This window comes from Neovison vison, chromosome 13, assembly GCF_020171115.1.
Source record: "Neovison vison isolate M4711 chromosome 13, ASM_NN_V1, whole genome shotgun sequence".
NCBI classification, from domain to species: Eukaryota; Metazoa; Chordata; class Mammalia; order Carnivora; family Mustelidae; genus Neogale; species Neogale vison.
The window spans coordinates 20,974,767-20,999,555 of NC_058103.1; the positions used below are offsets into that span (position 1 = coordinate 20,974,767).

The window sequence follows — 24,789 nt, forward strand, 5'->3', positions numbered from 1 at the left end:
ACTGGTATGAGTTACAGCATAGCCACCAAAAGATTAAGGAACAAAAAAAGAAATCACTCTCCAGGGTCCTTCCCTAAACATACACAGATTTAAAAAAATAAACAAATAAATAACAAAAACCCTCATTTTTGGGTAGGATAAATTCCATAGCAGTTTAATGTTAAGAAAGCAATTTTCATTGAAGAGCCCATCAGAATCATTTATGAGAAATATTCTTTCCAATTTATACATAATCCCATAGATTATGGCAGATATCACCCCAGGTAATTTACAGGTGGTAGGGTAAAAATCATTGCTCTAATGAGTAAGTATAACATAAGGCAATGAATGACATACCCTTCTAGTATGCTGCAGGGAAAAATCATTGAGAATCAACTGTTTTAAAAGGACAAGAATTTGGGTAAACGAAGGAATAGACTGTAGACCAGACTAAGGAATGGACCTAAAGCGAAAGGAAAGACTCTTGCTTCCTGTGTCTTATTTTTAATGAATAGCTTTGTATTCTATGTACTTTAAACTCAGAAGGAAATAAAACACCTGTTGATTTTATTTACTTTCCATATATAAAATCACATCCCAAGAGTGGTTTTGACTTTAGGCATACCACAGAGGCTGAATGCCACAGATTACATTTTGTGTTTTTAAATGTTTATCTATACAGAAGTTTACCTAATACATAATTTCCCAAGTCCTCCATTCAAAGGAAATCTGCTGCCACAATTAAGCATCTAATATTGAGCATGAGACAGTAAGTTTGTGCCTGATATTAGTTAATGATGCTTAAGTTCTCACTAATAAATTAAAAAGCAAATAATTAATTCTCATTATTAATATGGTAGTTACATGTATACATGCATAGAAAATGCTAGGAAAGATATACAAGAAACTGTCAAATTGCTACATCCTTGGAGTGGAACTCAAGGGCTAAGAGAGTTTTTAAAATTTATATAATCAATGAACATGTATTACTTTAAAATAAACCATCCATAAAATTCTTAACTCCCAGGAGGGTATCAGTGGCCCAAATTTAGTAAGTCTCAGTATAACTAATGTCCTAAATTCTTCTTTCTCTGACTTTAATCTTTCAAATTCAACAGAATCTAATCAATATAAGCTAACTGGCAATCCATTTGACAAGCTAATTACTAAAAAATAGTAAAGCAATCTAAAAGCTAAATGTGTTCACAATGGTTCCATTCTTAAACTCACCTCCCTACTTCTCAACAACTGCTTTCCAAAAAGATATGTAAGAAAAAAGGAAAACATATGTAAACATTCTCACGTGTTCTATAGCACCCGCCTGTCCATTACTATATTCTCGATACTGCCCAAGCATCTGGTCTACTTGTCTCAGGTTCCGACTGGTGTCCTTAAAAAAGAAAATGGATTTTATTAATTGTTCCAGTGTTTTTCTTAGCCTCTGTAGTATATCAATAGCTAAGTTAACCATTTGTAAAAGATAGAATTTGTATCATACTTAAGTTAGATATTAATATACTTTACAAATCAAATAAGTATTTAAAAAAAAAAACTGAGAAACCCAAATCCATCTACAATTGACTGAAGCACACAATTTAAATCCTTATCCAAGTTTCCATAATCAGTTGGCAACTATAAGGCTCTTCGTTATTAATTTGTGCACCTAATTCACACCTTTTTTATAGAAAAGGAATCCTGAGAGAATAAACCTAACAGACTATGTACAGAGAAGCAAATCATTAGGATCAATGTTATTTCAATTATAACCTCACCTCAGAACTTGATTAGGAAAAAAGAAACAAAAAGTATCCTTAAACCTTTAAAGCTATAAATAAATTTAGTTCTAATCACAACAAAAAGTGTTTCCACCCAAATGAGCCAGGTTTTAACGGAGAGATTAATGAAGGTATTTCTCTCAAAAATATATACTTACTAATGTGTCTCATTGGTGGGAAAGAACAAGGATTTGTACTCTAAAAATCCAATGGCATGCTAGTTTACATAAGCTTAAAAAGAAAGACTTTGAGTTTTAAGTCAAATTATGGCCTCTCCAACAGAAATTAGCGTCCTCCTATCTAAGCATACTAACCCAAAGCAATTAAAAGTCAAAATCCTTGCTTATGCAGGCAAGCAAAAATAAGAGATAAACAGGTAGGAAAAAAAACCTCTTTTTCTTTTGCCCAGCTTGGTTGTGTTACCTTCCCCCACCTCGTTTCCCAAGTCCTTTCTATGGAGAGGATATAAACTGCCACCATTCAAAATTCCAAACACAGTCAAAACTTAGCCTCTGCATAAAAATGGCATCTCAGTATTGTTCATTCATGATAATCTGCCTGGCTAAAATATGAACAATTTCTCTAAAAGCACATGTGCACAGTAAGCTAAACTGTGGTAGTCCATACTCGCTTTACTCCCACACATTTTATTTGGACATGTTGCCTTATCCCAAAACACTTCCACAACCTATCATATATTTCAAATGTCTTTACTGACTGTGTTCAGCAGAATAATGGCCCCCAAATATGCCCAAGTCCTAAACCTTAACTTGTGTATATGTAACCTTACATAGCAAAAAGGATTTTGCAGATTTGATACATATCTTAAGTTAAGAACCTTGAGACGGGGGTTTGGGGGGGGAATTGTCGTGGATTACTGGGTGAACCCAAGGTAATCACAAGTGTCCTTAAAAGGAGAAGAGGGAAACAGAAGAGTACTCAAGAGTGATGTCATGTGATAAAGACTCAACCTGTCCTTGCTAGCTTTGAAGATGAAGGAAGAGAGCCTCAAGAAATGTGGGCAGTCTCTGAAATCTGGGAAAGGCAAAGGAAGAGATACTCCCCTAGTGTCTCCAGAAAGGAATGTAGCCCTACTAAACCCTGATTTGGGGCCAATAAGACCAGTGTCAGGTTTGATGTACAGAACTATAAAAAAAAAAAAAAAACCTTGTTATTTTCATTATTAATTAATTTTATAAATAATTACTTAATTATACAATTAGTTTTACGGTAATTTGTTAAAGCAGCAAAAAAACTAATAGGTTGACCAAAACTACCTCTCAAATCTACTTAAAACCTATTACAAGCAACCATTGTTTAACTAACCTGTAGAGTACTTGTTATAGTGTTGATCTTCTTGGTGACGCCTACCGTAGGACGACTCAGAGATTCCCTGTATGTTGACCTGGCAGTCCAACGACTCAATCGATCACGAGTGCGAAAGTGGTTTGAATCGCTGGAGGATTCTGCCATTGATGTACACAATCCTTAAAACAAAGCCAGGTCAGAGTCAATCAAATAGTAAAGAACATGGAAATATGAGATTAAATTAACTATTTGCATTTTGATCTTTTTAAGTATTACATTGGTCCTTTGGCATATCATAATTTCTAAATATGTAGCTTGAAAACACAAGTCACTTCCCCATGTAGTTCTCTCTCCTTCATTTTTTCTGCTTTAAGAGAGTAATTCCTCAGATATGACTTTAGTCATGGTTACAAATAACAATAATCCCTTGGTTTTGGGCAATGCTCTGAAATTTTAAAAGCACTTTCACATATAGTATCTCACCTAATCTTACTAACAACACTGCTGATAGAAGGGACAGGTTAGGGTTAGATTGGCATCACTACAATTGAAAAAAAAAAAGTCATTCTCCAAGGTAGGACCTGCAAGACTCAATAATGGTCTGAAGTCCATTCCACCAAGCTATAAGAATATGGGTATCTTTAAACAAAAATACAACACTCGCAGAATGACCTAAAATAAGAGAACCCCATTCAGTATATAGTGAACACTTTCATGCACTTTAACTAATTTTTTTTTTTTAAGATTTTAGTTTTCAGTAATCTCCACATCTAATGTGTGGCTTGAACTCACAACCCTGAGATCAAGAGACCCATGCCCTACCAACTGAGCCAACCAGGCCCTCCCCATGCACCCTAATTTAAAAATACAGAATTAAACAATTGCTATACCAGAGGTACAAACTCCATAAAAACAACTATGTGAGAAGATGGCATCTTGATTCACCAAAACAGAAAGCCAAACGTCCTGAGTATAGTTTCATTAGTAGAAAATTCTCTAAATACGCTTTCTTTCCATCCTTACCTCAATATTTGATTTAATGCAAAAGAAAATTACTTCATGAGAAGACAACATCACAAGTTTCAGAAAATCTTTTATGGAATTTTAAGAAAAAAATATATTTGGAACAGAAAAAGCATCAGAGAACACTCATTGATCAAAAGTGGAAGTTTATGGAGCATTCCAATTTCATTTTTTACTTAATGGAGGCTTAACAATCTTTAACACTGTTATAATCTTCTTAAAATCTATAAATCTATGTGGCTATTTTTTCTGGCTTATTACATATAGTGTGATGAAAACTTTCATTACTGATCTAGAATGCTCTGGACTTTTTGAATCTTTATTCTGAATGCATCTGGGTAGTACACCATACATCTAAAACAAAGATAAAGGGAATTTGTTAAGCATAAATAGATCCTAGAGCAATTCATGAAAGCATTTATGTTTTTAAATGTTAGATTAAATAAAACTAACTAAAAAGATAAACAGCAAGGAACTTTGTTGTAAGTTTAGGGTTGGGGGGGGTTGTTTTGTTTTTTTTTAAGTGAAATACAGTCTGTCTTTGCAGTATCAGAAAAAGAATCCATGGAACATCCAACTTCTAACAGCAGAGAGAGGGCTAGAGATTATGCTGTCAGACTCCCGTCTGTCCCCTGTGCAGGTCTCTTGACCACCTGCTGCACTGATCGCCTCTGCTTTGTGCCTCCCATCTCCTGCCCACAAGTCCAAAAGTACACTGCCCAGAGTGTAGTTCCCTCCCACATCAGTAAACATGAACCAGAATTATTTAGCTTTGCTTTTCCTAGATCACAATTGTTTAAGTCCAAAAGAATGTATTTGAGGAGAAATATTAAATATAAAGTTCAGCATTTATACTGAGGAAATCACTTCCTATGTGTATGTCTTATAAATTGATACCACATGACCTAAAATTGTTTATTCTAAGTTAAAATACTTTCCAGCATTCTCCACTAGTGAAAGCAGAAGAACCAGCATTTTCTGATAAAAACTCTCTGCAGTGTAGGGGTAGAAGGAACATACCTCAACATCATAAAAGTCACATACAAAAAAACCACAGTGACTATCATTCTCAACAGGGAAAAACTGAAAGCTTTTCCCCTACATCAAGAACATGACAGTAATGTCCACTCTCACCAATTTTATTCAACACAGAACTGCAAGTCCTACCCACAGCAATCAGACAACAACAACAAAGGCATACAAATTGGTAAAGAAGAAGTCAAACTCTCACTCTTCACAGATGACATGATACTACATGTAGAAAACCAAAAGACTCCCCCCCAAAACTGCTAGAACTGATACAGGAATTCAGCAAAGTCACAGGATATAAAATCAATGCACAGGAGTCAGTTGCATTTCTATACCCTAATAATGAAGTAGAAGAAAGAGATATTAAAGAGTCTACAATTGTACTAAAACCATAAGATACCGAGGAATAAACCTGACCAAAGAAGTAAAAGGATCTATACTCTTAAAAACTCTAAAGCGTCTGCCTTCAGCTGGGGTCACCAGGGTCCTGGGATCTAGTCCTGCATCAGGCTCCTTCCTAAGCAAGGAGGCTGCTTCTCTCTCTGCCTACTCCTCCCCCTGTTGTGCTCTTCTCTGACAAATAAAATCTTAAACAAAACAAAAAACTACAGAACACTTAAAGAAATGACACAAAGAAATGGAAAAAATCTTCCATGCTCATGTACTGGAAGAACATATATGGTTAAAATGTCTATGCTACCCAAAGTAACCTACACATTGAATGCAATCCCTATGAAAATACCATCAGCATTTTTAATACAGCTGGAACAAACAATCCTAAAACTTGTATGGAACCAGAAAAAAAAAAAACCAAATAGCCAAAGTAAAAAAATATTGAAAAAGAAAACCAAAGCTGGAAGCATCACAATTCAGAACTTCAAACTACATTACAAAGCTGGGAATACCAAGATAGTATGGTACTGGCACAAAAATAGACACATAGATCAATGGACTAGAATAGAAAACCCAGAAATGGACCCTCAACTCTACGATCAACTAATCTTCAACAGAGCAGGAAAGAATTTCCAATGGAAAAAAAGACAGTCTCCAACAAATGGTGTTGAGAAAATTGGACAGTCACACGCAGAAGAATGAAACTGAACTAATTTCTTACACCATACACAAAAATAAACTCAAAATGGATGAAGGACCTCAATGTAAGACAGAAATCCATCAGAATCCTAGAGGAGAACACAGGCAGACAACTCTTTGATCTCAACTGCAGGAACTTCTTACTAGACACGTCTCCAAGGGAAACAAAGGCAAAAATGAACTACTGGGATTTCATCAAGATAAAAAGCTTTTGCACAGCAAAGAAAACAGTCAACAAAACAAAAGATTACTGACAGAATGGGAGAAGATATTTGCAAATGTCTTATCAAACTCAACACCCAAAGAACACTCAAGAAATAATCCACTCAAGAAATGCGCAGAAGACATGAACAGGCATTTCTCCAAAGATAACATACAAATGGCCAACAGACACATGAAAAAATACTCAGCATCAGGGAAAGACAAATCAAAACCACAATGAGATATCGCCCCACACCAGTCAGAATGGCTAAACTTAACAAGTCAGGAAACAACAGATGTTGGCAAGAATGCAGAAGAGGAACCCTTTGCTGGTAGGAATGCAAACTGGTGCAGCCACTCTGGTAAACAGTATGGAGGTTCCTCAAAAAGTTGAAAATAGAGTTACCCTAGGACCCAAAAACTGCTCTACCAGGTATTTACCTAAAGGATATATAAACGTGGTGATTCAAAGGGGCACCTGCACTGCAGTGTTTATAGCAGCAATGTCCACAACAGCTACACTATGGAAAGAGCCCAGATGTCTATGATCAGATGAATGGATAAAGAAGATGTGGTATGTGTGTGATTATAATTTGTATATGTATACACACGCACACAAACACACACTGGAATATTACTCAGACATTAAAAAGACTGAAATCTTGCCATTTGCAACAACATGGATGGAACTAGAGGGTATTATGATAAGCGAAATAAGTCACAGAAAGGCAAATACTGTATGATTTCACTTATATGTAGAACTTAACAAAACAGATGAACATAGAGGAAGGGAAGGAAAAATAAAACAAGATGAAAATTGAGAGGGAGGCAAACTATAAGGGACACTGAATGTTAGGAAACAAACTGAGGGTTGCTGGAGCAGAGGTGGGTCCTGGAAGGTATAATTGTGTGTTGGGCATTAAGGAGGGCACTTGATGTAATGAGCACTGGGTGTTATATGCAACTCATGAATCACTAAATTCTACCACTGGAACTAATTTTTAAAAGAAGAAGAAGAAGCCATAAGTGACTCTTAATAATAAAGAACTGCAATTGAAGGTTGATGGAAGGAGATGGATGGGGGACGGGCTGGACAGATGATGGGTATCAAAGAGGACACCTGTTGTGATGAGCAATGGGTGTTGTATATAACTGATGAATCACTGAACTCTACTCCAGAAACCAATACTGCACCGTATGTCACCTAACAAAATTTATAATATATATAGCTATCATTTCTGATTCTGACATGTATCCTTCTAATATTTTTAATAAAATATTTAGAACATTATAAATAAAGTCTTAGTACCTTTTCACCCCACCCTCCACCCAGTAGTATTCCTGCCTCACATCAGGGACAACCACTAATTTGATTTTTTGTTTAACTCTCCAATATATACTTTTACTGCAGGTGAATGTACCTCACAGTCTTTCTTAAGGAACACACTTTATAATCAGTTCATAACTACTAACAAGTGAAAACATGAGGTATCTGAATTTAACTTGAAAACAGTAAAACTTAGCAGCATTAACTAAAGAACTGAACTAAATTATGTGTAATTGTCAGACAATACAAAAAGAAAGACCTCTCACTTACCCCTACTAGGGATTACATATTTTTAATAAGATAAAATCACACTTTCCAGCATGAATTTCACTGGTACACACAAAACAAAGTCTTCGGCTATTACTTTCAATTACTCTGAGCAACAAAAGATGGTCAAACTCCTGCATCTGATGGAACTCCTGTAAAGATATCAAGATGTAAGATGAAAACGATCTGAGAATTCTGATGGCTTTTTTAAATACAAAATATGAAAGATTCAGCAACAATCTAAGTACCTTAATTATACATAAGTGTCATAAATGTTGAAGAAACATTAAAAAATCCATTAAAAAAACAGAAATTAGATCATTTTTATTGTTGATAAAAATTGAGCACTTCTTCCAACTACTACTGACAACTCACAAGTCAAACGTGACCCTCAAAGCTGAGAGAGCACCCACCCTAAGTGTCACAATACAGAAGGCAGCTGTGGTGGCAGAGATCCAACCTTATCAAAAGATGCCATGTCTCATCAGCCAGCACCACCACTCCCCAGACACAGAGCTGAAGGAGGGAGAGATAAACAAAAGAGAAAAGAGCAGCTACTCGAATTGGCAAGAGGCTTATGCCAGCCACATAATCAGAACCTGGAATGAATATATGGAGAGCCATTAAAGTAGTTCCGAAGAGCCCCTTAATAATATAACTGACTAAAAAAAAAAAAAAAAGCACAATGCAGTAAGTGCCAATTACACACACTTCATTCCATTAAGACTATTTTATTTTAGATTATAATTTTAAAAATTAATTTAAAAAATATTGAATATCCTACTATCAGTGGCATTAATAAAAATTGACCAGGCTTCTGAAAATCTTCTCCCAAGTGAAATTGTACCCAGAGCACTAGATTTATTCCATGTTGATAAAAGTTTATTGAGATTAGTCACATAAGTAAACACTATGCATGGCTATTAAAAAAACTGTTCTACCTAATTAACCTAAAATGTAAATTAAACAATGAGATGCTTTTCTAGCCTATTAAGTTGTTTCCTGTTAAATAATAATATCTATGGTTAGCCAGGTTGTCAGGGAAAGAGCACTCCTTTACTGTCCTAATGGGAATGTGTAAATTGATATAAACTTGTCTGATATAAGCAGGCAGTATGTATCAAGGGTAGTTTGTATGTATCACCTAACTGACTAGACTTCCAAAAATTTCCCCTAACAAAATCATCTGAATACATGCAGAATTTATATGTGAGGATATTTACTGAGAAGTTATAATAGAGGTAAAATAAAAACTTAAAATTTCAAATTATAAAAGAATGGTTAAAATACAGTAACTCTAATGCAATGAAACAGCATACAGATACTAAAAAGTCTGTTTCTGGAGACATTTTATAGCAACACAAAGACAAAAGTATGAGTTTTGTAATAAACATCATATGCAGGCTATACATGAATATAAATTATCAGTAAACAAATTTAAAGGAGCAGGAAAAGGCAACAACAAAAGGGTAAGAAAATAAACCAAAAATATATTTACTATCTAGCATTTATAGTCAATTTCTATGTTTTCAAACATTCCTATCTTTCCTGATTTTTCTACCTTTCCTGAATTTTCCACGATGACTACATAAGCAGAAAGAAAAATATAATATATACTTAAAAGAAAAAAATATATAAACATAACCTGTAGAGATAACAGATTAATAACAGGATGACAGCCTGGAAAATGTGTTTAAATAAAAGCTGTATTCAGAACTCTCTTTTTGTTGATAATTGTTTCCTTCTCCCAAGCAACTTTCTTGATCAACTACTGAGTCCCCTGACACCTACCTAAGTGGGGTCATGTCATTAGTCCTAATCAACTGAAGAGCTAAAGAAACGGGATCACCACGTCAGTGTCTACTGTTCCATGACGAAAGAAACCATGTATCATGAGTTCATGAGCTAAAAATATTGCTTAATCATCTATGATTCGATCTTTGCAATTTTGCTGAAGGACAGTCATTAGATTCAAAAACTGACTTTCTTAAACATTCTAAATACTGGAACAAAGTTAAAAGTTGAAGGACTATGTAAAAGTATACTAATGTGCACTGACATAGCTTATGCAATCAAATTCTGCTTTGAATAACAAATTAAAAATTGGTTGAGAATGATACTTAATCACAATTACAATTTGAATCCCAAAGAGATGAGTAGAAAAACATCACTGTATGGTCAAGAAAAATCCATCACTATGGTTAAAGATTTAAAAGAAGAAAGTTCCGTTGGATTAGAACTCTGTTCTCACCATCATGAATTTGAGCATGACATATGTTGCCAGAAAAAAAAGGAAAAAATGAGTTGCTAAAATTGAAGACTGCCTGAAGAACTCTTTCAAGAACTGTTTATTTATTTAAGAACAATTTAAACGAGTGGAATCATCTAAATCCTGGTTAAAGGTGAGAAAGGCATTTCCTTCAACTGAAGAAAAAGCAGTAAATGTTATCTGCAACTTACTACCACCTACTGGTACAATAAAATTTCTCTTTGATGAGAAGATGATAACATTCACGCTGTCTGCTTTTCAAATGCTGAGGTTTTTCCAAGACTCCAGAAAGGACTAAGATGGGTGACCTTGGGTGAAAGTCTCCGGAGTCTTAGAGAAAGCGGTTGGTCTGAAACCAGATGGTACAATTCTTAGAGTAGTTTATTTAGCTGCTCCCAACACATCAGTATTTAAAGGCATAAATATTGTTGCTTCTGTCTTAATGAACCTTATAAAGAAGACAGACAGCCACCAGAGTAAGTAATGAACCCTCATCAATTCACTCCCACTGAGGATCCATCAAAAACAAATGTCTATATGCAAACCTGAACAGACCAGAGAGTGCAACTACGTTCAACCGGCAGGAGGACTGGTGGGGGGAGTCTTTACAAACTCAAGTCCACTTCTTTTGTTATTTGACCTAAAGAACCCTCAGACTGTCTTCATTATAATGAGGCACATTTGTATGTATGAGAGCTATAATTTATTGATTCTCAAGTCTCTTTTCCTCAGAGCCAGTTTAAAACAATTAGGATTTGCAAGCTGTTCCATAAAAGATAAGCACCCAGCATCAGGGGTGATATTTCACAAAGGCTGACTACTGCATGTTAAGTAGGTGATTGCTTCTGTGGCCTTCAAGTGCCTCAGCTGTCCCTGTCCAAGGCAACTGTCCCCCATGTTCAAGGTGATGATGGGGGAAGATGGGAAGTGGATTTTAAGCTTAATCGTTAACCAAGTTCAAATTTTAGAAAGCATTTCTCACTGTTTCAATAGCTGTGGGACTTGAGAGCTTGATTCTCTCCTTCAAGAGAAAAAAATGAATAAGCCAGCCAAGGTTACCATGTACAATTATCAATTGTACCTGTCTTCTTTACACCAGTGCTCCTCTGTAACTTCAAACTCTCAAAAGCTTTCGGTAAGTTAATTTAAGATCAAAATTAACAGTCTAGTCCATCAGCCAGTTCTCTATTAAGTCAATAGATAATGTAAGACACAGGAAACAGAATGAAAGAGATGCAATAGATTCAAGTATTCATCATTTACTCAATTGTCACCACATTAGAAATGGAAGATGAAAGTAAAATTTAAAAAACCACAGTCCTTGATGGGAGAAAAAGGCTTATGGAAGTACTATACATGGTGAGCTAAGTAATATAACAAAATGCCAGGGGAGTTGGGTCAGGATCCTTTCACTCATCTGGAAGGATGAATAAAACTTTGACAGATGAGAAGGAAACTGGATCCAGTTAAAAACCATCTGTCTCAAAGGAACTATGGGGTGCCTGGGTGGCTCAGTGGGTTAAGCATCTGCCTTCGGCTCAGGTCATGATCCTAGGGTTCTGGGATGGAGCCCCTTATTGGACTCTCTACTCAGTGGGGAGTCTGCTTCTTCCTCTCCTTCTTTCCCTCCCCACAGTCATGGTCTCTTACTCGCTCTGCTGTCAATTAAATAAACAAAAAATATTTTAAAAAAAAATTTTTAGAGGCACCTGGGTGGCTCAGTGGGTTAAAGCCTCTGCCTTCGGCTCCAGTCATGATCCCAGGGTCCTGGGATTGAGCCTCGCATCAGGCTTTCTGCTCAGTGGGGAGCCTACCTCCCCTGTCTTACTCTGCCTGCCTCTCTGCTTACTTGTGATCTCTGTCAAATAAATAAATAAAATCTTTAAAAAATATATATATATTTTTTAAAGGAACTAAAGAAGGTACAAATAAACAAAGCTCTCATATCCTTTCACCAGTGTGTAAATTTAACTGTCCCCAGATATTCATAAATGTCCCAGGGGCAGGAGTAAGGAGGGGCTGGGTTGTTTAAATCATCCCCAGTTAAGAACTTTTTAGAAAATTAACACTTACACTTACACACACAGAGACACACACACATACACACACACACACGGTCTGATTCTTTATAGTATATTCCACTTATTCCTGCTGCTGTCATGCTTTTCCTCTCTCTCTCTCACACACACACACTTCCACACTCTTCTACTCCATGGGTGAAGCCAGACAGGCTTAGCCCCCTGCCCCCCGCGGCTACATTTTGCTCCCTTTACTCCAATATCTCTGAGTTCAAGGACAGAGTCACAGGAACCAGTGCCCAGCCAGCCAGCAGGGAGCAGGGGTGTTTTGGGAAACAGCAATGCAGCATACAAATTTCTTATTTAGACATGGAGAAAAAAACTAGTAGCTGCTCAGATAATTATGTATGTGCCAGTTGATAAAAAAATCAGTGCTGTTTTAGGGACGCCTGGGTGGCTCAGTTGGTTAAGCAGCTGCCTTTGGCTCAGGTCATGATCCCAGCGTCCTGGGATCGAGTCCCACATTGGGCTCCTTGCTCGGCAGGGAGCCTGCTTCTCCCTCTGCCTCTGCCTGCCTCTCTGTCTGCCTGTGCTCGCTCTCTCTCCCTCTCTCTCTGACAAATAAATAAATAAAATCTTTAAAAAAAAAATCAGTGCTGTTTTAAAAGAAAATAAAGTTACTTAATAACCCCCTCCCTGTCTCACAATCAGAATGCTACAGATATTTTAGATTTATACACCAACACACTTCTAAAATAAATGAAGTAGTTGATAAAATTAAATAGAAAGTAAAACATGTCAATATAAAAAACAACAAATGAACACTCAGGAAAAAAAAAATTACAGATAAAAGGATGCTAACAAACCCAAGATGGATTTATTACTTTCAACTAAACCTAGATTTGCACTCCTACATTTATTTGCCAACCAAAAAAAAAAAATTACAATATTCCCAAAATAGCAGATAAGAATGAAGTTCTCTGGGGGTACAGATGACCTCTACTAATTGTCCAAACTGCTTCAGACTGGACAAGATAACAGCATGACAGCATGGACAAAGATGGCACGAGCATACCCAAGTTTCTGCACCATTTTGTTTACATTGGACGATGAAAACTGGAAGACTAATACCAAATCTAGGCAACCAACATGTACTTAAAAATAACTCTCACTAAGTAAATTTGGAGCCTTAATTTTTTTTTGAAGATTTAATTTGAAAACAAAGAGATTTCACATAAGAATTCAAATTTCCAGCTTCTCTTAAAAAAAATTCAGAGCAACACTGAGGGGTAACTTCCCATGGCAACATGGACTTAGTACCTGCTCTAGAGTCAGGAACCCACCTTCCTGTTTTCCCCAGCCCCCACTGGACCAGCTTCGCATGGTGCACTATGTGACTGGCCCCACTTAGCAGCTGAGCTTTCAACTTTAGAGAACCAAGACAAAGGAAGTTTACCAGTCTTCCCCAGTTAAAAATGAGCAATCTGATCATGAAGAATGAATCAAGGTTAAATGCTCAAAAGATAATGCTTTCCTCTATAGACAAGAAGAAAAAATGGATAATAGAACTTTGATATTAGCCATCCCTGTAGACTATAAAACCAGAAGGATATACTACTACTGAGCAGAAGGATTAAAACTACTTAGAATGTTTTCCCACTGAGAATGTTTCCCTATTGTATAGATCAGAAAGTACTTTCAGGACAAAAGTGTACTACAGTGCACAATTTGGCTCTCACTCTTCAACCACCCTGTACACACTGCCTTCCTACAATAGATGGAGTTACCTGCCCATGGAGTTACCAGCCTCCCGTCATTCTCCCATCACCATGAGGATGTGCCCAGGCTATGCTGTTGGAAGATATGGGATCCACGGTTGCCCAGTGGCTTCCAGCTTAGATCAACAGATCAGCCGGCCGAACACAGACAAATGAGTGAGTCTAGGGATGATAAGCAGACAGCTTAGCTAACCCATCACACAAGCAATAAACATGTATTGTTGTATGCCTCCAAGGTTTGATCTGTTATGCAGTAAAAGCTAACTGAAAAATACAGTTTACAAATAAATCATTGGATTTGGTTCAGAAGATGGCTAATTTCCTGAAGTTTCCTCTTAAGCCTACTCTCCATGAGAAAACAGGTTGGTTTCAGGCTGTCTTCTAATGGTAGAAGAAAGAAAGGACAGATTCAAATTAGGATTCAGAAAGTAAACATAAGCAATTGATAAAACAAGTAGTAACTGATAAAACAAGCAGTAATTTTTGAGAAAAAATTCTAAACTACCATAAATAGCAGTTGGAGATATTTGTTCTCTGTAAAACATTAAAAAGAAACAAGCAATTTCTTAAGTATATTGTGAAGTACACTTGTTCTCTTCCTCCTTGTTTTTAAAGTATAGAAAGAGGAACGACTCAGTGTAGGTTAAGTGGCTGCCTTCAGCTGAGGTCTCAGGGTACCATAAAGGGCTCCTTACTCAGGGGGGAGCCTGCTTCTGCCTCCACCTGTTTCTTTTTTTTTTTTTTTTTTTTTAAGATTTTATTTATTCATTTGTCAAGAGAGAGAGAGACAGTGCTCACAAGCAGCAGAGTGGCAGGCAGCTGCCTCTGCCTGTTTCTGCCTACCGCTCCCCCTGCTTGCACTCTCTGACAAATAAATACATTAAAATCTTTAAAATAAAGTATAAAAAGAAACTCCTCTTGACTTTCCTAGTGAACAAAACAACACTAAACATTTTAAGAAAACATTTTATTGCTATTTATACCTTAGATTTGCATATTGCTCTCTGGCTTACAAAGCCTTTTCATTAGCCTTTTCTCTCTTGATCTCCATTTCAATCCAGTAAAGTTGGTACAATTACAACCCGCTGCTTTTGCTGCCTTTAGAAAAACAGATCTTTGAGTAAAATACTTGTCTGTGAGGACTCTGCTAAAAGGCTGCAATAACAGAAACGGAATCCACATGTTCTGTCTCTATGCTAGTGCTTTCTGCACTGCATTCTATATATTAAAAAACTATGTAAATTCCAAATACACTGCCCAATCACTGAAATGTTTTCTTTGTCTTCCCCTACCATATTTCTTATGACCCACCCTCTCACTCCAAGAAATGCACCTAGGGCCAGAATATTCCATATGTACTTGTTTAAAGGTTTATATGATGAATATAAGATAATAAAGTACTAAAAGGGTACTGTAAACCCAACTTACTACTGCTATTTTAAGATGTCTTTCAAATAATCCTTCCTCTTGTTAAGAATATTTACAACACATTTCAGGAAGAGAAGTATACCTATTTTTTTAGAAACCATACCCTAAAACCTTAAACTTTAAAAAAATATATTCTCTTCATGGTGTATACATATTTTCTGTTTCTCTTTTTCTGCCACTCTCAATACCCAGACTTCTCTCTTGTCCCATTATTCTTTTACTTTGCATCTTTAGATCTTTCCTTTAACTCTTTTATGATGAAAAAAAAAAGGAATATATTCTTATTGTACTTCTGGATATGTTTACTCTAGAGTTTGGCACGTATTCTTATTTTTAGAAATGGATAAATAGAATGATTTGTATATTCTTTCCAAAATATTAAAAAAACACACACAAAATTTATTTTAAAAAGGTCATTGGAGTTCTTAAGTTTGACTTGAACCATGAACTGTTCCTGGGAATGCTTTTTTTTTTTTTTTCCCAATTTATTTAATTGGAAGGGGAGGTGAACCATGAGAGACTGGGAATGCTTTTTAAAAGCATGACTAAAAATGTTAAAACCTATAGAGTTAGAAAGGAATCCAATTATAATGAAATGCACTACAGTATCACTGAAAAACAATTACATTTAAAAGTTAAATTACTGGGAGTACATAGAAGTAGACCCTGGTTAAAAACCTCAATTTCAAAACCCTTCAGGAAAACAAAAAACAAAAAACAAAAAAAAGTTGAAATATTAATGCTGAATAACTAAGGCTTTCACATCACAGCTTATCATATGACAATAACCCTACAAAGTACTATTGTCATCACAATATATAAATAAGAGTCTTAAAGAAGCTAAGTATGAGTCTCCAAGTGTATATATAGCTCCCTTACAAGGCTGAGTCTTGAACCTTTCTCCAAAGCCCACATTCCTATTTATCCCTTCTCATCGCCACTGGAACCAATAATCATTTGGACTTTTCTCAACTCAGTCCTAGCCACCAAAAGAGTTGCTCTAACTGTGAGTCTTTTTCTACCTTTCCAGCTCTCAAGGACACTTCACTGCCCATGTAAGATTGCGTCTAAATTCTTGAATCAGGAATTCAAGACCCTCAGCTAGCCACTCTCCTCTCCAACAAAAGAACCATAGAAAACGTAAGGTCTGCGTTCAGCTCTTAATCCCAACTATTCTCCTATCACTTCCCTCCCTCTCTAATATTGTGAGTTCTGTCTAGAACACCTTCTGCTGTGTACTATTGCCACTTAATGAAATTTCACTCATCTTTCCAGGCATAGCACAAATAATAAAATCTCAGTGAAGCCTTCCATCTCCAGTCAGAAGGGATCTTTCCAACCTCAACATTCTTATAGCTCTATAATCATAGCAAGACATTTATTAAACATGTCCTTAATGTAACTATTTGTGTCATGGAATTTTTCTTCAATTCCTCAAATATAACAAATATGGCATACTCATTTCCCTGCTGGATTCATAGCCTAGAACCTTCTTTTCACTCCTTTCCCTTACTAACTCTTAATTTCTCCTTCAAATCTCAGTTTACAGGAAACTTTCCTTAAAAAGCTTTCCTTCACTGCCCCCACCCAACTCTGGGCAAAGTGCCCACAGTGAATACAACTTCATCTCAGCCCATGGATTGCTAACTGGCTGTTTACTGGTCTGTTCCCTTAGTAGACTTTAAATTTCATCAGAGACTCCATTTACTTTGTTCATGGTTGTGTTTCAATACCTTGCATAGTGCTGGGCATGTAGTTGGAACATTTTTAAATGGGTTTACAATTAAATTTTCTTTATTACCCTGTCTAATTAATCCAGAGACAAATTTCAAAGAACAGAACTTCACAAATAGTATGTACTAATTAAATAACAGCTGCATGAAATAATTCTAGTGGTAAATGGCCTAAATTATCTTAAGCCTTCAAACAATATGTATTGAACTGAAAAAAAATGTAAGTATGAATACTTGATAATGCGTCTATTTAGGGTAAACAAGGACAAACATTTTAAATTGACTTGAATACATGTATTAAAACTTATAACTGAATCAAATTTGGAGAGTTTCCTTGACTTACTACAAATCACTTTAGTTTATCATTGTCATTTGCAGCTACCTGCATTCCTCAATTTTTATTTATCTGTACTATGTAGCTCTAAACTCCCAATTACTTAGGCTCTTTATCATCTGGGTCCATTCTCAGTATTGCTTCAACGTACCAATCACTGCTTACAGGTAAACCTATTTTGCCATTTTAAAGCCTTCACTTTCCCACCATCAAGCTTTTTTTTTCTTTCTATGATCTATAAAATTTGCCTATCTCTTCTTCCTTTAAAAAATTATCATAGGGCTTTTAGTGTTTGGGTCAGAGGAGGCCAAGGTGCAACTGCCTTCAGTCATCCTAAATCCAAGTTCATCCAACACTAGCCATTTCCGCCATGCCACCTAGGTTCAACTCCAACAAAATCAAACTTGTGTACCTGATGTGCACTGGTGTGGAAGTCAGTACTATGTCTGCCTTGGCCCCGGAAGATGGGCCCTTGGGGTCTGAATGAAGTAGGACCTTCTGTCTCTGCCCTGATTATCAAAACCCTCAAGGAATCACCAAGACAAAGAAACAGAAAAACATTAAGCACAGTGGACATATTACTTTTGATGAGACTGTCAACATTGTCTAAAAGATGTGTCACGGATCTTTAGCCAGAGAACTCTCTGGAACCATTAAAGAGATCCTGGGGATTGTCCAATCTGTGACCTGCAATGTTGATGGCTGGCACCCTCATGACATCATAGATGACATCAACAGGCAGTGCAGTGGAATGCCCAACTACTTAAAAACTACAGAGGAGGGGTGCGGGGTGGATCAGTGGGTTAAGCCTCTGCCTTCGGTTCAGGTCATGATCTCAGGGTCCTGGGATCAAGCCCACATTGGGCTCTGCTCAGCAGGGAGCCTGCATCCCCCTCTCTCTCTGTCTGCCTCTCTGCCTACTTGTGATCTCTCTCTCTCTGTCAAATACATAAATAAGATCTTAAAAAAAAAAAGAACTAAAAAGGGATCCATTTCAATAATGGATCATTTGACAACCAAATAAATACATAAATACTAATCATAGGTCACTTCTTCAGTGACATCTCTCTTCATTGAGAAAAGCCTAGTTCAGGGCTTACTTACTTTAATTCACCCCTCCATTCATCTCTAAGCTTATTTTTCCAGGAGCACTCACTCATTCATTCATGAGCACTTACACGGCAAATCTGATGCACAGGATAGACTCTCAATGTTCAGCTAACTGGATTCGTGTAAGCACAAATACTGCCCTCTCCCAAACACTCCAAGCACCAGCATTGTACAGATCTATGTTAAGAGTTGTAAGAATTTCAGGGAGGTGTGCATATCTGAGAAAGGCCTGATCAGTCTCTTAGGATCATTGGTAACAATTAATAACAAGACACCAGAAACAAGGTTAAAAATCTAAAGGACAAACACAGAAAAATATTTGAAATATATGAGAATGAAGGGATTAATCATCTCTTTTAAAAAATGAGAAAAAAAAAAACAGTGCAGTAGTAAAGGATACGAAAGGATATGTAAACAGGTTATTCACAGAACATACACAGCCCTAACATATAAAGTACTTTACTTCCCTAACAATTGCAAATTAAAATGATAAAATCATATTCTTGTTTCTCCGTTTTGTGCAGATGAAAAAAAGCTTTGGCATGGGTACACCTTGCTTTAAGAGTATTAACTAGAATAATTTTTCAGGGTGCCTTAGTGGCTCAGTTGGTTAAGCATCTGCCTTCAGCTTGGGTCATGATCTCAGAGTCCTGGGATCCAGCCCTGCATGGGCTCCCTGTTCAGTTGGGAGTCTGCTTCTCCCTCTCCCTCTGCCCTTCCCTGTCCCTCCTCTGTGTGTGTGTGTGTGTGTGTGTGTGCACGCATGCACACGCTCACTCTCAAATAAATAAAATCTTTTTGTGTGTGTGCTTTTAATTTCTATTTGGGATTCACTTGATGAGGACTAATGCGTGGGTTGGTCACTTCACTACTGATATATAAAATCTTTTATAAATAAATAACATAGACTAATTTTTCTGGAAAACAACTGGCAAGACAAAAATAAGTAATATGTACGTTTTGACTCAGAGATTTTATAATAAATATTATTCCAAAAAAATAAAAGCAGATGAAAGTATACATCTTACATGTAGGTGTGTGTATAATTTCACTGCAGAATTAGTAAAGAGAATAAATAAATAAACAAGAAAAAACAATACATTAAATGGATCCAGTCGTTGAGATACTGGTAGCAGTTAAAACAGACAAGATAGAAATTTATGTGCTAACATGTATTGCATTAACAAGAAAGAAAAACACACTATAAAATAGTATGAACAGACTGGAAACATTTCATAGGTTGACAATATTAGACAGATAACAATGAACCTAGATTATTTTCATATTACTCCCAGATGTATCAAGACAGCAGTTCAGAACTTCTGGGCTAGATTATTCTAATCAGGCCCCTCCACCTCTAAAATTCCTTAATTCTAAGAATTTTGTACAACATAGATCTTGTACATGGTGTTATTGCAAGGTCCCAATGCATCTCCCCTCTATATTGAAGGGCCCTTTATCAAAATGCAATATGAAAATATTAGGGCTCCTGGGTGGCTCAAGAGATTGAGCATCCCACTGTTGGTTTCAGCTCAGGTTATGATCTCAAGGTTGTGGGATCGAGCCCCGCATCAGGCTCCATGGTTAATAAAGAGGATGCTTAAGATTCTCTCTGCTCGGGCGCCTGGGTGGCTCAGTGTGTTAAGCCGCTGCCTTCGGCTCAGTCATGATCTCAGGGTCCTGGGATAGAGTCCCGCATCGGGCTCTCTGCTCAGCAGGGAGCCTGCTTCCCTCTCTCTGTCTCTGCCTGCCTATCCATCTACTTGTGATTTCTGTCAAATAAATACATAAAAAAAAAAGATTCTCTCTGCTCCTCTCCCTTAGCCCCACCCCTACAAATAATAAATAAATCTTTATTTAAAAAAAAGGCTAATAGACCCCTTTGAACATATAAAGAGATAAGTAACAGTAAATACAGCTTATATAGTATATCTAATCTAAAAATGCTAACTGTAAATCAAATCTGATTAGATAACAGTCATAAACATCAATGCAGCCTCTTTGCCGTGGGCAGGGCTGGGATTTGTCAAAAGATCTGGGGACAAAGACCACTGTTTTGGCGCCAGATACCAGGCAAGTCAAAAAAATCTATCTGAACCTCGACTGCCTCAATTGCAAAATGAAAATAAGAATTAAAGTATTATATCAATAACAGGTAAAAGATGCTTAAAACATTGCTTGGGACAAAATGAGTTCTCAAATACTTGTCTAACAGAAACAGTTACATCATTGTTGCTTTTAAGTTATCTAGTTTGTTGCTCTGAATTTTGGTAACATCAAATCTGTTTGTTCATCTGAACTTTTGTTCACCCATTTCACAACCATCCTCTTTATACTGCAGGTTAGAAAGGAGTTTCTTGCCCCCCAAAAGTCTATCTCTTACCCGCCCTGTGTAAAAATCTGTTAACTCAGAAACTTAGGGAGAAAGCCTACTTACAAAGCACACCCCCAAAACTCCGTGTTGTTCTCCTCTGTGTTCTCCTCAGTGCTCTTCTTAGGCACATATGTCTGCCTCCTATCATTTCTTCATGAGGTTCAGGGCAAAAGGCCTCGTCAAGTAGATGATCTTTGGTCGTCCCTACACTTTCCCCAAACCACCTACAGATAAATGAAACAAGGGGTAAGACACAACTACAAACTTAATTTTTTATATATATAATAAAATATAATAAATTTATTTATATATATTTATATAAATATATAGATTTAATTAAATATTATAATATTTATAATATTTAATATTATATAATTATATAATATTATTATAATTATAATATATTTATATATTATATATTATAATTATATAATTATAATATTTAATATTTATATTTATTTATAGTTATATTTATATATTTATATTTAATATTATATAATATATAATTTAATATTATATAATAATATTTAATATTATTATGTTATATGATATTAAATATTATATAATATAATAAATATATAAATTTATTATATTATAATAAATATAATAAAGGGTGAAATAATCTCACCCTCACCATGCACAATTTACAGCATAACAGACAACAGAGAAAATGTTCCTTGTGTCATGCAAAAGCCCCAGTGAATTCATAGGAATTCTTCACATCCAAGTATCCAGCCAGCATATTCTTCACTGGTCACTTTCACTCATGCCTGATCACCCCTTGGGCTGGCCTAGTATGAACTGTAGCCCAAGTCTGGCTAAAAATAGTGTCCCTGAGCAGGTCTATCTGTGAGTGAACTCACTAAGGCAGGCAATGAAGTTAACATGTTACTTTTGAATTTAAAAGCCCAATTCTAGAGGTGTCTGGGTGGCTCAGTGGGTTAAAGCCTCTGCCTTCAGCTCAGGTCATGATCCCAAAGTCCTGGGATTGAGCCCTGCATCGGGCTCTCTGCTCAGCGGGGAGCCTACTTCCTCCTCTCTCTCTCTGCCTGCCTCTCTGCCTACTTGTGAGCTCTCTGTCAAATAAATAAATTAATTAAATCTTAAAAAAATAAAGAGCCCAATTCTATTTCTAAGCCAATAATGAACTATCTACTAGCACTTGTCAAGGAAATATTTTATAAGCTGCCCAACTGTTCCCACATTTAGTACTGCAAAACAATAAGTAAAAGTAAAATGTCTTTGGTGGTAAGAGAGAGCTCTGGACAGGAATATTTTCAATTCTTTGTAACTGCTTTCAAAGCAGTCAGGAAGAATCCACAGAAAGCTCTTCTAAGAACTGGTCATTGTCTACACAAAAAGTAGTTCTGGAGGGGCACCTGGGTGGCTCAGTGAGTTACACCTCTGACTTCTGCTCAGGTCATGACCTCAGGGTCCTGGGATTGACACTGCATCAAGCCCTGCATCAAGCCCTGCATCAAGCCCTGCATCGGGCTCTTTGCTCACTGGGGATCCTGCTTACGCCTTTTCTCTGTGCCTGCTGCTCTGCCTACTTGTGATCACGCTCTCTCTCTGTTAAATAGATTTAAAAAAAAATTGTTTAAGAAGTAGCTCTGGGAATACATATATAAACAACTGAAGAAAAATGCACTCAGCAAAAATGAAATCAAAATAAACTGTCAGAGGGTTCAAAGTGCCCCATGTCATGCAATGACAGAGAAGACGCAGGTAACATACACACACACTGCGCTCATCTAACAAAGAGGCAAACTTCCCAAGGTAAGTCATACAAACAACCAAATTTTTCTGTACCAGTGTGAAATGGCTGAAGTTTTAATCTTCTCTCTATGCTGCCAATACAGTAGTCACTCGCCACATGTGGCTACTGAGCTTTTAAAATCTGGGGACTTCAAAATGACATGTGCTGTAAATGTAAAACATGTAACAGATTGTGAAGACTTAGTGCCATTGAAAAAATTGTTTTAAAAATGTAAAATATCTCAAAAGGGTTCATCTGGCTGCATGTTAAAATGGAAGCATTCTGGATATCCTGGGCTAAAAAAATTCTTAAAATTAATTTCACCAGTTTCTTTTTACTTCTTTAACGTGAGTCCTAGAAAATGTAAAACCTGTGTGTGTGGCTCATCTTCTATTTCTATAACCGAGCACAGTCCTGCAGAATTAAAATAAATAAAAAACAAATACTGAGCCCTTCCACTGTGTCAGGCCGTGTGTGAAATACCCTACACCCTACTCAAAACGAGGCTGCAAAGTGGTTTCACAAGACATCTGCCTAGGTGACCGAGCTTCGTCAAACCAATAAAGGATGCAGCTGGCATTCAATGTGAGGTGTTCCTACGAAGTAACTTAAGTAAGGGACTGTTAACACCCAACTTCCACGACGGCCTAGGAAAGCCAGGTGGCTAATACAGCGTTCCCGAAAGCAGCACTTTTGTAACCAAGGAACAGGTACAAAACGTCGTTATATCCCAGGCAAGTTCACACCACAAAGAGCCCAATATCCTTGACAGCTCAGGCTTCGCAGCTGCTGGCACCCAGACCACCTGCTCCCCCCAAAAGGCCTATGGAGTTCAAATTCCCCGGATACCTAACCACGACCGGACCGTAAACACTCATGCTGAGGCAGGGGCGTCGGGACACTGGGCACGCTGTCTCCCCCCACCCCGACGCGCTCCACCCGTCCACCGCCACCCCCCACAGATTGCCGCAGCTTCGGCGTCCCCACCTCTGCGACTAGTGGAAGAAGGACCTAAAACTTCTAAGACAGAATAGGGAAGTAGTAAAGAAAGGGTGAGGAGGCGGTTGGGGGCAGGTACCTGAGATAGAAGAGGACCCCAGGTCCTTAAAGCCGGATCATCGCCGAGGCCCCTCCCGGCTCCCACGGCCGCCAGCGACCCAGAAGGTGCAACCGACCTGACGCTGCGGCGCAACCGACTATGCTCTCCTCAGACTCGCAGCTATGGCAACTTGAACTAGCCGCCTAGCCACAGCGAGAGAACAAGACCCCGCTGCTGCCGCTTGGCCCTCTGGGAGTTGTAGTCCATCTTGTCCTCAAAAGTAAGGAGCCATCAAGAGAGTTGCCCGAAGAGAAACTTCAAATCCCAGGATGCCATATGACAGGCCTTAGGGGCAACTTTCCCGGAAGAAGCCGGATTAGCTGGCACCTGAGCCCTAGGCCGCGCCCTCTTGCCCTGTTCTTTTTTCTTAAAGGGCCGGTAGATTTTATAGGCAGGAAACACCTGATGCTGAGTTAGCTGCCTTGCCCCCGACCGTAATTTATTCAGAAAAGTCTAAAACATTTTCTTTTTTAAAAATAAGAAAAATTCAAGGTAGTTGCAATAATAACTGACTCCGTTTCTTTTACTCCTTTCAGAATAAGGAAGACTACTTTCCAGAAGTGAAATGTACAAATCCCCTTAATACCAGAGCCCAGGATCTTTTTCCGAAGGCTCACAAATTCTTAGAACTGGAAGGGAACAGAAATGATCTAGTCAAACCCTTTAGGTCTGGAAGGAGTGACTTACCCAAGATCACATAACTCATTAATAGCAAACCAAACAGGGGCTACATTCAGTCTAGCGTGTCATCTCCTCAGTCATTCTAGAAGATGAGAGAGACATATTCCACCAAGTAGAAGCTGGTTTCAGTCGGGGCGGGGACGGGGCGGGGGGGGGGAAGGTGGCTATAAAAACCTCAGCAAAGAATTCAACTTTGGAAAAGCTA

General features: G+C 37.4%; 1 protein-coding gene across 4 annotated transcripts in view; it reads right to left on the minus strand.

The window, feature by feature from the left end:
- The window catches only part of CEP128 (centrosomal protein 128), a 398,290-nt gene extending 374,253 nt beyond the window's left edge, over positions 1–24,037 (minus strand). For 2 of the 4 annotated variants that reach the window (XM_044229571.1, XM_044229568.1), the window contains exons 1-5: positions 23,883–24,037; positions 21,109–21,269; positions 8,005–8,153; positions 3,081–3,241; positions 1,283–1,369 (exon numbers count right to left, since the gene is read on the minus strand). In XM_044229571.1, coding sequence (XP_044085506.1) covers positions 1,283–1,369; positions 3,081–3,227 — 234 coding nt within the window. In that variant the 5' untranslated portion in view covers positions 3,228–3,241; positions 8,005–8,153; positions 21,109–21,269; positions 23,883–24,037. The remainder of the gene's footprint in view (positions 1–1,282; positions 1,370–3,080; positions 3,242–8,004; positions 8,154–21,108; positions 21,270–23,882) is intronic. The other 2 variants (XM_044229569.1, XM_044229570.1) reach the window with 2 other exon arrangements.
- Between the last annotated feature and the right edge of the window lie 752 nt (positions 24,038–24,789).